The sequence below is a fragment of the Myotis brandtii genome, unplaced genomic scaffold, assembly GCF_000412655.1.
Source record: "Myotis brandtii unplaced genomic scaffold, ASM41265v1 scaffold216, whole genome shotgun sequence".
NCBI lineage: Eukaryota > Metazoa > Chordata > Mammalia > Chiroptera > Vespertilionidae > Myotis > Myotis brandtii.
This window is the reverse complement of record NW_005358092.1, coordinates 440,014-453,334: the sequence shown is the minus strand read 5'-3', so window position 1 is coordinate 453,334 and position 13,321 is coordinate 440,014. Positions and strand designations below refer to the sequence as shown.

Genomic DNA, 13,321 nt, shown 5'->3' with positions numbered 1-13,321 from the left:
GGGGGAAGGGGGGTATCCCTCAGCCCAGCCTGCACCCACTCCCGATCAGGCTTAAACTGGCAGTCAGACATCCCCCGAGGGTTCCCAGATTGGAGTAGATGCAGGCCAGGCTGAGGGACACCTGACATCCCTCTCACAATCCAGGACTGCTGGTTCCCAACCACTCGCCTGCCTGCCTGCCTGCCTGCCTGATTGCCCCTAACCGCTTCTGCCTGCCAGCCTGATCACCCCCTAACTGCTCCCCTGCAGGCCCAATCGACATCTAACTGCTCCCCTGCTGGCCTGATCGCCCCCAACTGCCCTCCCCTGCCAGCCCGGTCCCCCCCCAACTGCCCTCCCCTGCTGGCCTGATTACCCACAACTGCCCTCCCCCGCTGCTTGTGGCTGTGGGTGCCGTCATCTTTGAGGGCGTGGTAGTCATTAGCATATTCCCTCCTTATTGGCTGTGGGCGCCACCATCTTTGAGGGCGGGGCAGTCAATTAGCATATTCCCTCCTTATTGGCTGTGAGCACCACCATCTTTGCAATGGCATGAGGGTCAATTAGCATATTCCCTCTTTATTAGATAGGATAATAAAAGGCTAATATGTAAATTGTCCTTTTGACCGGGAGTTCGACCAGGGGGTGGGGCTGGCTGGCCAACTGCCCACGGCCCCTCCCCCCAGCAGGCCACACCCCCAATCAGCCCCCCTACCCCAATCAGGGGAAGGGCCAGCCGGCCAACCTTCCGTGTCCCCTCCCCCTGGCCAGCCCGGCTCGATCGGCCCCAATTGGGGCAGGCCAGCTGGACCCCACCTGTGCACAAAGTCGTGCACCAGGCCTCCAGTGTTTAAAATAAATGTCTAAACCAACATAGCTTGTACCCTCCTTCACTCAGGCGATTCTCCATTTATAAGTACATGACTCGCCCACATTTTCATATTGAACTAGAAACCAAATGTCTTTCCCCCCTTCCTCCCCCCAATATTTTTACATCCTTCTCTCTTTCCAGTTTTATTGTCATCACTCTAGATAACTGATGATGATGATGATGTTAACTGATAATATCACAATAGTTCCTTCATTGTTTTTTTTTGCTTCCTATCTCTCTCCAGTCCAGTGTTCTGAACACTGTACCACACCAGTCTTCCTGAAACATGAAAAACGATCTTACCATTCAGAACTAAAATTCATCAAGAGACATGTATAAATAAATAAATAAATAAATAAATGAATAAAAGAATTTTGTGTTTCACACACTGATTGTAAACCTACTTTTGCTCCCCCTGTATAATCACTGATCATGAAGAAAACTAAATCTTGAGCTATAGCAAAATCTTACAGAATCTAGTCTTCAGGTATGTGTTCTTGTGATTTTGCCCAAGCAGTTCACTACAGGAAACAATCCTATAATAATAAAAGGGTAATATGCAAATCAACCGAATGGCGGAATGACCGGTCGCTATGATGCGCACTGACCACCAGGGGGCAGATGCTCAACACAGGAGCTGTCCCCTGGTAGTCAGTGTGCTCCCACAAGGGGAGCACCGCTCAGCCAGAAGCCGGGCTCATGGCTGGCGAGCACAGTGGCGGTGGCAGGAGCCTCTCCCACCTCCACGGCAGCACTAAGGATGTCCGACTGCTGGCTTAGGTCCGCTCCGTCTGGGCCTAAGCCGTCATTCGGACATCCCCCGAGGGCTCCCGGACTGAGAGGGCACAGGCAGGGCTGAGGGACTGCCCCCTCCCCGTGCACAAATTTCATGCACTGGGCCTCTAGTACCATATATTTACAAACAAACATGAAAATCAAAACAATAATTCATTGTCAACTGATTTTCAATTTCTAAGAGCAAATATGTCTTTCCTGTGAAGATGGGGACTTTGTCTTTTAATCATCTGCTGAATTCTCAATACCTTAACATTGCCTGGCACCTAGTAGGTACAAAATAAATATTTTTTTAGTGAATATACTACAGTGGAACAATAGGACAGTTCACACACAGCTTTGTTTTAATATTTATTGGTAGAAATAGATCTTCAAGGCATACTTTGTGTTTATATAAATTCTACATTCTCTTAAGGGTATTTCGTTTTGTTTTACTTGCAGTTTTTGGCTTCCAAGTGAACTTAACATATTATCTATGCATTTGATTCTTTATAGACATTCTTTAGACTCTAAAATAAAATCTGAGAATCCATGCATATTGTGTACCTTACTTATTATAATCGAAGAATTTTTGCACTTTCTAAAAAGTCACAAAAAGGCTGAACTCAAGTTCAATAACCTATATGTTCTAAAATGCCCACGTTCCATTTCTGAATAAAGAAAGACTTGTTCAGCATTATATATTGCTTGCTGTCTAAGAAGTCAGATTGTCAGAGACGCTTCATTAAATTATCTATTTTTAAATATCTTAATCCACTCCCAGAGACAATCTTGTAAATATTAAACATTGTGCCATATGCAGTAATAGCTGAAAAGCTTAAATAACAACCACACTGGTATCATTTAGACTGACTATTTTAACTTTAAAATTATATAGCTATATATACACATATGGTATGCTGCATATTAAATTTAACATTTTAAGTAACTTAAAAACATTTAGCAAACATTCAGCCAAACATTTTTTCATGAGAAGATATTGTCCTTAGAATAAAAAGGTAATGAAAGGCTTATTTAGACACCAATGTCTGGACACAGTACTAAGACTATGGAATTTGAAGTTTCAAGTAAAGTCTATTGTACAATTAAGAAAAAGAAGATTGATTTTTAACCCACTGAACTGTGCAGTGTATACAAAAGTGCTTAGCATGACAAAATCACCAAAATAAAATAATTGTAAAGGTTATTTGGTTCTAGCAATATTAATTATTCTGTACTTTTGAATAATTTAACATTTGCATTTTAAATTTTATATAAATGTTCTCTTTTTAACAAGTTAAAAAAACACACAAAAATAGTTTAACTATAATAATGTTACTTTTCATCCTGGATAGTTCATCACAAATAACAAAAGAATGCGTGAATACTCAGCTCCACTGAAATGCAGTACTTTAATAAATCCATCACTTCATCCATTCTATGCTATACTGGACCCTAAGACAGGATGCCGACATACGGGACAAGTGCAATTCTCTGAGAGCCATCGGTCAATACAATGGATGTGAAATTCATGCATGCAAGGTAATTGCCTGAGCTTGTTTCCAGTTACATAGTCACTGATACAAACACTACAGATTTTACCTAGTTCACTGTCAATACTGTTATGCTCATAGTTTCGGGTAGAAAGATTGTCAATCTGCTCTTTGGTTAAGCCACGTATGCGATCATCATCATCACTTTCATTTAGTAAAAAGAAGTGAGCAAGGCGAAGAATAGGTAGTGTTCCAGTTTCCACTAAGTTATTTGAATTCCGCAACTGCCTACTATTTCTACTATCACTGTTTTGGATATGAGGCTGAGTGGTCTCATTTTCACCACTCATTTCAGTGTTGTCTTCTTGGGCCCATCTGTCCTGAGAGGAACCTTCATGGTGCTGACTGATGTCATTCACTAGGTTACTCAGTTCTGAATCCATCTCTGGTAAACGCTGACCATTTCTCTGAATCTCTGACTCAGATTCGGCCTCCATTAGAGAACTCAGTTCTCCAAATCCAGTCATGATCTGCCTTAAAATTGACCGAAGAGCCAATGAGGATGGTTCAACAAGCTCATTCTCAGATACCCTACGAAGAGGAACTGTTATGGTACTAACATAGGTTCGAATACCTGACCGCTCTAAACGAGAAATAGTTCGGCGAAAGCCCCCGCTATTGCTTTCAATAGTGACTGTATTTTCTGCTAGCCCTACTCGAGATCGAGTTCTATTTGCAATACTATCCCGATCTCTGTTCTCTCCAGGACGAATCCTTCTCACTTGAAGGTCCAATGTGATTGTTGGATGCCGTGCAGCACTTGAAGATCTGCTAGATTCTTCTCCTTCTTCTACTGTTATTCTTGACACGAGTCTTGAGTTAGAGAATGGGGTATATGCTGTTCCTCTGCGTGCTCTATCTTGTTCTAAAAAGACACGAGTTATACCTCTCCTCCTATCAGACCTTCTAATGGTTTGTTGTAAAGATCTACCTTCTCTTTGTGAATTATGATAAACAGTGTCATTTTGTCTCTGAATTGGTGAACGGCTTCGACTACTGAAAGTAGACCGTAATCTTATTGGCTCTAATCTTTGGTTTGTATTCCTCACTGTCACATTAGTTCTAGCCCCATTTTCCCAAACATGTGCTGCTCCAAATCGTTGCCCATCCCTTTGCCCAAGTTCACTACCACCTGACTGGTTTGTGTGACTACTGAAATTAGCACGTGGAGCACTAGTTCTAGGAATGCCAACTGCTCTCCCAGTTCCATTTCTTAAACTTCCTGAGGTTGAGAAAAATCTTTCTACTGAATTCTGCCCTCTTGAGTCAAGCCTAGTCCTTGAAATGTTGGAACTACTACCACTGAAATTCACTGAAGTTTGGCTTCTTGTTCGCCTAGCCACAGGACTAGGTGATCTTTGCTGTCTCTCTGTAGTATGATCACTGCTAATATCTGAAAGTGGAATGCCTATATTATCTTCATCATGAGTTTCAAATCCTCTATTCTCATGATTGATGTGGATTTCCAGACTAAACCGAAACTCTCCACTATTTGGATTTGTTCGACTCACAGCTCTCCAAGTTTGATTCCCATTTTGTCCACTTCGAATTGCATTGCCTGTGCGGCGAAAGGTATTTAACCATTCTAGTAGAAAATCTTCATCTGAACTTTCTCTAGGGACTGCTGAGTCTGGAAAGCAAGTCAAATCAATTTAAGATCAATTCTTAAAATCTATCCTTAGATTTTTTATTGAAAGCTTGTAAGATAAACTTTTCATTAAATTAAATTATATTGAAGAACATTTGTGCATTTTAATAAAAACTGGCAAAAAAACAACTTTGTAAAAGATATACACTATAAGCATATTAAAATATATTTATGTATAATACTATTTATGCAAAGCTGTGAGGAAATCCTTGTTTTCTATATGCCTGTTATTGGCAAAATATTAAGGCAAATGAGAAATATGTCTATACCAAAATTATACATCTAGACTGCTTTATTCATATAGCAATATACTGTGGAAAATTTATACATAATTCATCCTAAATTTGTGGAATCCTTCTGGTAAGGGTAACTCAATTAACATTTTTGCAACTAGGTATTTTTTTAACCTTGGGAATTTTATCCTATTTCTCAGGAATTGCCAAAAATGTACAGCTAAAGAAATCTGGCTTTCTGAATACAATGTTAGAACTATATTATGTGAAACTGGGAAATTTTAGGATGTTACGTTCTCTATAGCTGGATCCTTATCTGTAAATTAGAGTTAGCAGTATAAATGTCACAGTGGATAAAATAAGCTATTGTATATAAAATGAATAGTACAATACCTGCACTCACAAAGCATTCAATAAATGTTAGCCATTATACATAATATCCCAAAATACATTTTCTGTTCATTTAGAACGTAAGTTCCATGAAGACTAAGGGCTTTATTTTATTCACTGGTAAATTTCCAACCTCTATAACAGTATCTGATGCAAATCAGATTAACAATTAATTTTATTGAAAGAATCAATTTTAGAAATAAATGTGTTCCTGATAGACTGCTTTGATCTGATACTACTACTGTGGTAATAGCTTCAATTTTCCTTATTTAACCAGTAGATTATACAAAGTGCAAAACTGAATGAAAGGCCTACTAATGCACATTAACTACATAGACTTTAACCTTAAAGTTTATTCTACTCAAAAACAGCTATTAAATGAGATTGCTTTGGTTTTCGTTTCATTACCACAATCTCTCATAAAAAGCTTTTTTAAAAAAAGATATGTTTTTGTTGATTTCAGAGAGACTAAGGGAGAGGGAGAGAGAGATAGAAACATCAATGATGAGAGAAAGCTGATCAGCTGCCTCCTGCACACGGGGATTGAGTCCAAAACCCAGGCATGTGCCCTGACCGGGAATCACTTAGTCACCTCCTGGTTTATGGGTGGACACTCAACCACTGAGGCAAACTGGCTGGGCAAAACCTTTTTTAAATGTTGACTTAAGGTTGTTAATCAGCTGCTGGTATCATAAAATAAACACCAACTTTAGCCATACTCTAAAGATATAAACTATTTTATACGTGGTAAGTACATTTTCAATTAAAACAAAGGACCAGTATTACCAGTTGTACCAATATGGTAGTATAATTACATATCTAAACATAAAGTAGAAAAAGGGTTAATATCCAATTTCCATTTTAATTTGGAAAAAGACATAGTAAAACGCAGATAAACATTACCTAAATGGTACTTCCTTCTTTAATTACTAGAATGTAGTGATAAGGGTGTGTGTCCAAGAGTTCACTATTTATCTGACAAAATCTATTCTACCTTTCTTCCATTGTAAATGCAGCGTAATGGTCACGTTGGACTGCCTGGCAGTTAGGTGTGGCTATATGACTAAGTTCTCATCAATGGGATGGGAGTGGAAGTGATATATCTCTTTCAGGCTGGTGCCTGCATCTCCTTCATGCCAGCTGGAACCTAGATACAACTGTGATTTAGCTTGATCATGCAAACAGTACCCTGGAGAAGCTGTGCCCAATAAAGCTTTGTGTCATAGTGGAGAGGTCCTATATCTACCCTGTCCAATGCAGATGCCACTAGGCACATTGACTATTAAGTACTTGAATGTGGCTAACATGACTGTGGCAATGCATTTTTTTATTTCATTTGAACTTAAGTAGTCACATGTGGACAACACAGTTGTAGAAACTGCTGATTGGATGGGTTCCAGGAGGATTTATGGAGCAAAGTTTGCCTCCCTTCCCTGGCCTGTTAACATGAAAGAGAAATAAACTTCTATTTTATTGAGCCATTGCATTTTTTGGTTATTAATCATCTTTGCCCTAAATAATATAACGCTCTTACATTACACATGAAACTACTAGTAATAAATACCTCTGGGGAAGGAAGTGGACCTGGTAAGAGGGACATTAAAGTTGTCCCTTTTTTACTTTTAAACTTTATATACTTCTTATTTAGTTTGAATTCTTTTCACAAGAACTTTGTTTTTATCACAACTTCTTATATTATGACTTAGTATTTGCTCAATAAAATGACAAAGCAAACACAAAAACAACAAAACAAGAAAAACAGGTTTCCTGATGCAGTCATTCTGTATTGCCCTACATAAATTTTTAGAAGCTAGGTTTAGCTATATTATTTTAAAGAAAGTAGTGTGTACATTCTAAGATTAAAAAGAACTATGCTGGTAATTAACTTAATTGTATACTATTTCATATATGTGAGCTCCCTGAAGGCAATCTGTGTGTAAGACATCTCTGTATTTATATTGCCTGTCCATATTACCTAATTACACATCCCTGTCCTATATTGCTTAATTATACTGCTTTGCATATAATATATAAATGCTGAGTAGTACATCAAAACTGGAAAACATTAAAAAAATATTCTACAAGATCTACTAAGTTGCCCTGACTGGTTTGGCTCAGTGGATAGAGCATCGGCCTGTGGACTGAAGGGTCCCGGGTTCGATTCCAGTCAAGGGCATGTACCTTGGTTGTGGGCACATCCCCAGTGGGGGGTGTGCAGGAGGCAGCTGGTCGATGTTTCTCTCTCATCGATGTTTCTAACTCTCTATCCCTCTCTTTTCCTCTCTGTAAAAAATCAATAAAATATATATATTTTTTTTTTAAAAAAAGGAGCAACTTAAAAAAAAAAAGAAAAAGAAAAGATCTACTAAGTTCATTTCTACACCTGCTCTAATCAGACATGTTCCTTACGGAAAGGAGTCCACAGTACCTCTGGTATTTGTCCCGTTTCTAAAGTCAGGCTGAGATGCCAGTTGTTCCTTGACTCCATCTAACCGCTGCTGTAGTTCTTCTGATGTTATTTCTCCTAAAACAATGAAAAACTGTTCACTGAAATGAAAAACTTTAAATTACAAAGTTTTATTATAACTCATGAAGGGTAAGACTAATCTTTAGCTGTAGAAGACATTTTATTGTTTTCATGTTCTATACATTAAAGACAGTTAAAAATATTTAAATGGTGCAAGGTTGTGTTTTATTAATTAATATTTTATTAAAATTAAGATTTTATTTTAATAATAAAGTACCCTCTGTTGATACACTTAAGCTATAATTCCATGAATTTTTGTCAGAGTTAAAAAGAAATTAAGAAGGGAGTATTTATAGAGAAAATTTCATCTAATAGATGTGTTTTACTTGAACTTTATTTACTTGAACTTTACCTCAATAGTTCATTATATGGGTCATCAATATACAATATGCAAATGTGCACTATATAAATATATAATATACAAGCATACAAATTTCAATGAATTCATTTGTAAAATAAATTTGTAAAAAATTTATAGAGCACATTGGACTTTTTGGTAGTTACTGATTCAGTTAAATTAATTATAATACTTCAAATAAGTTACAATTGGGTTTTAACTACAGGAGTCCCCCTTATCCATGGGGGATAAGTTCCAAGACCCCCAGTGGATGTCTGAAACTATGCATAATATCAAACTATATATATACTATATTTTTTCCTATACATACCTATGATAAAGTTTAATTTATAAATTAGGCACACCAAAATATCAACAACTATCATAATAATACAATAAAAATATACTATAATTAAGTTATTTGAATGGCTTTAGGCCATTAAGTAAAATAAGGGTTACTTGAACATAAATACCACAGTATCACCACGGTTGACCTAATAACAGAGACAGCTACTAAGTGAGTAATGGGTGGGTAATGTATGCAGGATGATATGATGGACAAAGGGATGGTTTACATCCAGGGCAGGACAGCACAAGATTTCATAATGGTACTCAGAATGGCATGAAATTTATTTCTTACCTTGGATAACTGAAACCTTGGAAAGAGAAACCATGGATAAGCAGGGGGGAGAGGGGATGGACACCCAACTACAATAATTTTATTTGTACAAATATTACTTAAGAGAAATAGGGCCACCTATGTAAATATTTGACACTATTATGTACATTAACCTGTCTGTTAGTTTGGCATTCGTATAACAGTGCTCTATTTATAATATTCTTACCTATTTATAAAATACACAAGTAAGCCAATGATTTTCTATTTTGTTCTATTAAAAAGCTCTTGCTCTGGCCAGTGGGCTCAATTGTTTGGAGTGTCCTCCTATATACCCAAAGATTGTGGGTTCGATTCCTGGTCAAGGCACATACCCAGTTGGGGCATGTATAGAAGGCAACCAATTGATGTTCTCTCTCACATCGATGTTTCTTTCTCTCTCTCTCTCTCTCTCTCTCTCTCTCTCTCCCCTTCCCCTCTCTCTAAAATCAATAAGCATATCCTTGAGTAAGGATAAAAAAAAGTACAGAATATTTTGGGAGAAGGAAGAAAGGGGGAAAAAACTCTCCTTATTTTAAAATTCTTCCTTGATGATGAAAAAGGTGTTTCCTCTTTTACCCATTTCTTACCCGGGGTGCCTAAAAGATTATGGTCTCTCATTAGTCGGTAATCTTCATCACTGAGTTCACTAATAAACTGATAATAAGCTTCCTCTCTGTGGAGACGCTCTTGCTGCCATCTTCTCTCATTTTCAGGATGATCATGGTCTTGAAATGAGGTTTCTTCGCCACCATCATCTGATGTAGATCTAGACTGATTCATACTGAGATTCCTGGCTTTCTGTTGAAACAATATATATAAAATTCAAGGTATTAGTCATAGACTACACATGCCTTCATGTTTTCAACTTAGTTTTTTAAACTCATTTAAAAATTTTGTTCCCTACTCAAAGATTTCACGTAACAAATCTTACAATGAAGAACTTCCATATAAAATCAAAACCAGCTTGTAGGAGCTAGACCACAATTGGACCTACTTCTTTGCCTAAAGCTATCATTTAAGTCAGAGTGGCTTTGGTTTCACCACACATTTCTCATACCTGAATACCAAAGTGATTATCTCATTTTTTACCCTTTGACTCTCCAGTACAGTTGGTCTAAAAGTCTTCCTTCATTAATGTTTCAAATATCTGGGTTCTTCATGTTAGCAAATTTTAAGCGTGAATCATACACATCCTTTATTTAATAAGCAAATGGCTACTGGGAAGGTATTATTTACATTTATTTTGAGCAAGGGTATTCTTCCCAAAATAAAGCTCATAAATGTAATATTACATCCCCCACACCGACCCAATTATACTTTTGTTGAGGTAAAAATAATTTAGCTGACTGTATCTATTGAATAGACTTAGAGTTGATGTCTCCTTAAATCTAACAGGAAAAAAATACCCAATGCATGGCTCTGAGGTTTGTTAAAGTGTCTCAGAGCATTTTGTGTCTCCCTATCCCAAACCTCATCTCTAAACCTGGAATGGTCTAGTCCCAGAGGTTTCAAGTGCCTTTGAAACGTCCTGATGCTACCTAGGCGAACACTATCTTTGGGATTATATTTAAATGTCATTCCTGAGCAGCTTAATTTTAAACTATTAGAATATCAAGGGAAGAAATTATTTGTTTCATAAATATTTTAGAATTTATTAAACACATCAATTTTTTTAAAATACGTTTTTATTGATTTTTATAGAGGGGGGTGGAGAGTAATATCAATGATGAGAATCATTGATTGATTGGCTGCCTCCTGCACAACCCTCACTGGGAATCGAGCCCACAACCTGGGCAAGTGCCCTGACTGGGAATCAAACCAGTGACCTCTTGGTTCATGGGTGGACCACTGAGCAACACGAGCTGGGCTAACCAAATCTATTTAGTAAGTCATGAAAGCAACAGTTATCAACTAGGAGTGCACATCAAACTCACAGGAGAAAATTTTAAGAAATACAGATGGCCAGATCGTATCCCTAATCCTTGGTCAGAATTCTCCAAGGTAGGGCTAAGTCAATCTTTAAGAGCTAACTTGGGTGTTTCTGTGGGTGGATGAAATAAGCCATTCCTTAACAATTTCTGGTATGTGATATATAACACATGACTTAATAGAGGCTGGGCGATTAAATGACTATGTTGCCAGTAAAGCAACAGTTGTGACTCTCAGTGTTTAATAAACCAACTACTTTATTTATTTATTTATTTTTAATCCTCACCCGAGGATATTTTTCCATTGATTTTTAGAGAGAGTACGAGAGAGAGGGAAAGACAGAGAGAAATACTGATGTGAGAAACATCGATTGGTTGCGTTCTGCCCAAGCCCCTACCAGGGCAGAGGCCGGGGAGGAGCATGCAGGACCCATTGACCAGAATGGAACCTTGGACCCAGGACTTGGGTTTCAGGCTGACGCTCTACCCACTGAGCCAAAGCGTCTAGGGCGCAAACTACTTGAAATATAAAGTGAAATCAGCCTACAGGTCTAAACTATTGTATGAGTAAGCAACAATCCAATTCCATGCATATTCTAACATTAAATTACAATTCAAGGATTTTTTTAGTCATTATTACATCCTTTTTAAGGAAAGATCTAGTAGCACGATCCAATCAAATGCAAAATAACATGACTAAAGACTCAAGATTTCTTTTTAGTTTCAGAATAATAGGACTAGGTCATCATTAGTAAAGAGCATATTTGGTAGGTACAGCAGTAATATGATTTTTGTATTAAACAATTTAAGAATTTGAATCCTATCATAAAATCAAGCTACCCTAATAGTATTCAAAACTTAAGAGCTTTTCCTCACAGGTACTGTTCTTGTCTAATTATAACTACATCAAAATGAATACCTTACTTTCCTTTCAACATGCTTTTAATATATGCAATGGTATCCATCTTTCAATGGTTTTTGTGTTTCTGAAGCTGCCCATCTGAAGCAAAAGATGGTTATATTATTTAACAAGTCGTCTCTTTGAAGGCTGGGGGCCGCTGGTAGTCCCCCACCCTGCTGCAAAACCAAAGCAACATCTCCAGGGGATTTTGTTAGACGCTCACCTAGAAAATTAGGTCCCCGAATAATTCGATCCTGAAAAGCTCCCCAAGGCCTTGTCTCTCAGCACAGAAACCAGGCCTGGCCTCCTACACTGCCACTGCTCCTGGGATCACAGCTCCCCCGTCCAAGGCCGGCCTTCCTATCGCGTTCCCATTCGGACGTTGCCAGGGTTGGGTGACTCCAACTTACTTCTAAACCTGCACTTTCTTGCCACCCCCGCCCTCCATACGGCTACTGGTTCCTTCCCCGGCGGTTGCAACTGGGGGCTCGCGCCGGGTTCGGTCTCCGCCACAATAAACAGACCGGGCTCGAGTCCAACCAACCTCTTCCCAGCCTCGAGTCAGGCTTCCCTTCGCGACCTCGCCTCCCACAGAGAGGCAAGTGACAGACGGCGCATCTGAGCCAATCGCCAGTTAGGGGAGCTCCGCCAGAGAGAAGTTAACCAATCGGAGAAGAGACGAGGGCCGTCCAGGATGGCCGGCTTTCGCAGCGTCTCCCGGAAGTCGTGGTGGATCCCCGCGCGTTCTCCCGAGCTCACCTCGCCAGCCGCTGGGCTGTTCGGCCCCTGCCCGGAGGAAAGTCCGTGGCAGGTGCTTTTCCTTTCGGGTCCCGGAGGCTGTGGCCGGGAGGCGGTAGAGGCTTGCCCCGGGAGGCCGCTGCGCCCTCTAATCTCTACTGAAGCCGGGGCTACAGCTTGGGATGGTTCTTCTGGAGGGAGGATTTGGAGGGGGAATTGCAGGCCCAGCCGTTGTTCCCCACGGCCAGGTTAACCCCCTGTGTGGAGAGGAGACGCTCGGGAGTGCTACTGAGAACTGGTCCGGCGGGACCCCGGAGGCCCGCCTGCCGCGTTCCGCCCTCCACGCTCGCGCTCGGGCGTCGCTGGGCCTCCTTACTGCAGCGCCAAGCACCCGGCCGCTCCGCGCTCATAGCATAGCCCCTGGAGCACCGCCTGCTTTCCATCCTTGGGAAGTACCAGCACCTGCGCTGAGCTTTGGCGTCGCTTGTTTGCCGTGCCTGGCCACAGAGTGCGATCCAACAGTCTGTTCCCGGCTACCGAATGTCGAGGTGTCCCGTAGCTAACCAGCCAGGCTCTTGCTCATTGGGACCTGGAAATGACAATGCCTAATCAATTCTGGAGTGCTTATATTTGTGTTTCTTCACTGTACCGCTAGGAAGGCACTTTGAAACCCCTCACATTCACGTCTCTGATACTATTTCTGAGATGAGACAAACTCGCCATTAGTTAAGCCCTTAACTAGGACTCTGCCTCGTTATAAACTACATTCCTGACATCCTACTAT

The 13,321-nt window shown here is 39.9% G+C and overlaps 2 protein-coding genes across 11 annotated transcripts in view; one reads left to right on the top strand and one right to left on the bottom strand.

Moving 5' to 3' along the window:
• Nucleotides 1-1,983: 1,983 nt before the first annotated feature.
• RNF6 (ring finger protein (C3H2C3 type) 6) lies at nucleotides 1,984-12,639 on the bottom strand. 7 transcript variants are annotated; one of them, XM_014539412.1, is made up of 5 exons: nucleotides 12,023-12,350; nucleotides 9,558-9,768; nucleotides 7,877-7,972; nucleotides 4,689-4,807; nucleotides 3,893-4,042 (listed from the first exon to the last, which is right to left on the bottom strand). In XM_014539412.1, the coding sequence occupies exons 2-5, from the start codon at nucleotides 9,748-9,750 to the stop codon at nucleotides 3,974-3,976; spliced, it is 477 nt and encodes a 158-aa protein (XP_014394898.1). In that variant the 5' UTR covers nucleotides 9,751-9,768; nucleotides 12,023-12,350; the 3' UTR covers nucleotides 3,893-3,973. The 7 variants fall into 7 exon arrangements, with proteins under 7 accessions (XP_014394894.1, XP_005865969.2, XP_014394892.1 ...); XM_014539408.1 differs by lacking the exon at nucleotides 12,023-12,350 and adding an exon at nucleotides 12,559-12,639 and having other exon boundaries at nucleotides 1,984-4,807; XM_005865907.2 differs by having other exon boundaries at nucleotides 1,984-4,807; nucleotides 12,344-12,408.
• The window catches only part of CDK8 (cyclin-dependent kinase 8), a 200,181-nt gene continuing 199,273 nt past the window's right edge, over nucleotides 12,414-13,321 (top strand). For all 4 annotated transcript variants that reach the window (XM_014539415.1, XM_005865906.2, XM_014539414.1 and 1 more), the window contains exon 1: nucleotides 12,414-12,610. In XM_014539415.1, the coding sequence (XP_014394901.1) occupies nucleotides 12,494-12,610 (117 nt within the window). In that variant the 5' untranslated portion in view covers nucleotides 12,414-12,493. The remainder of the gene's footprint in view (nucleotides 12,611-13,321) is intronic.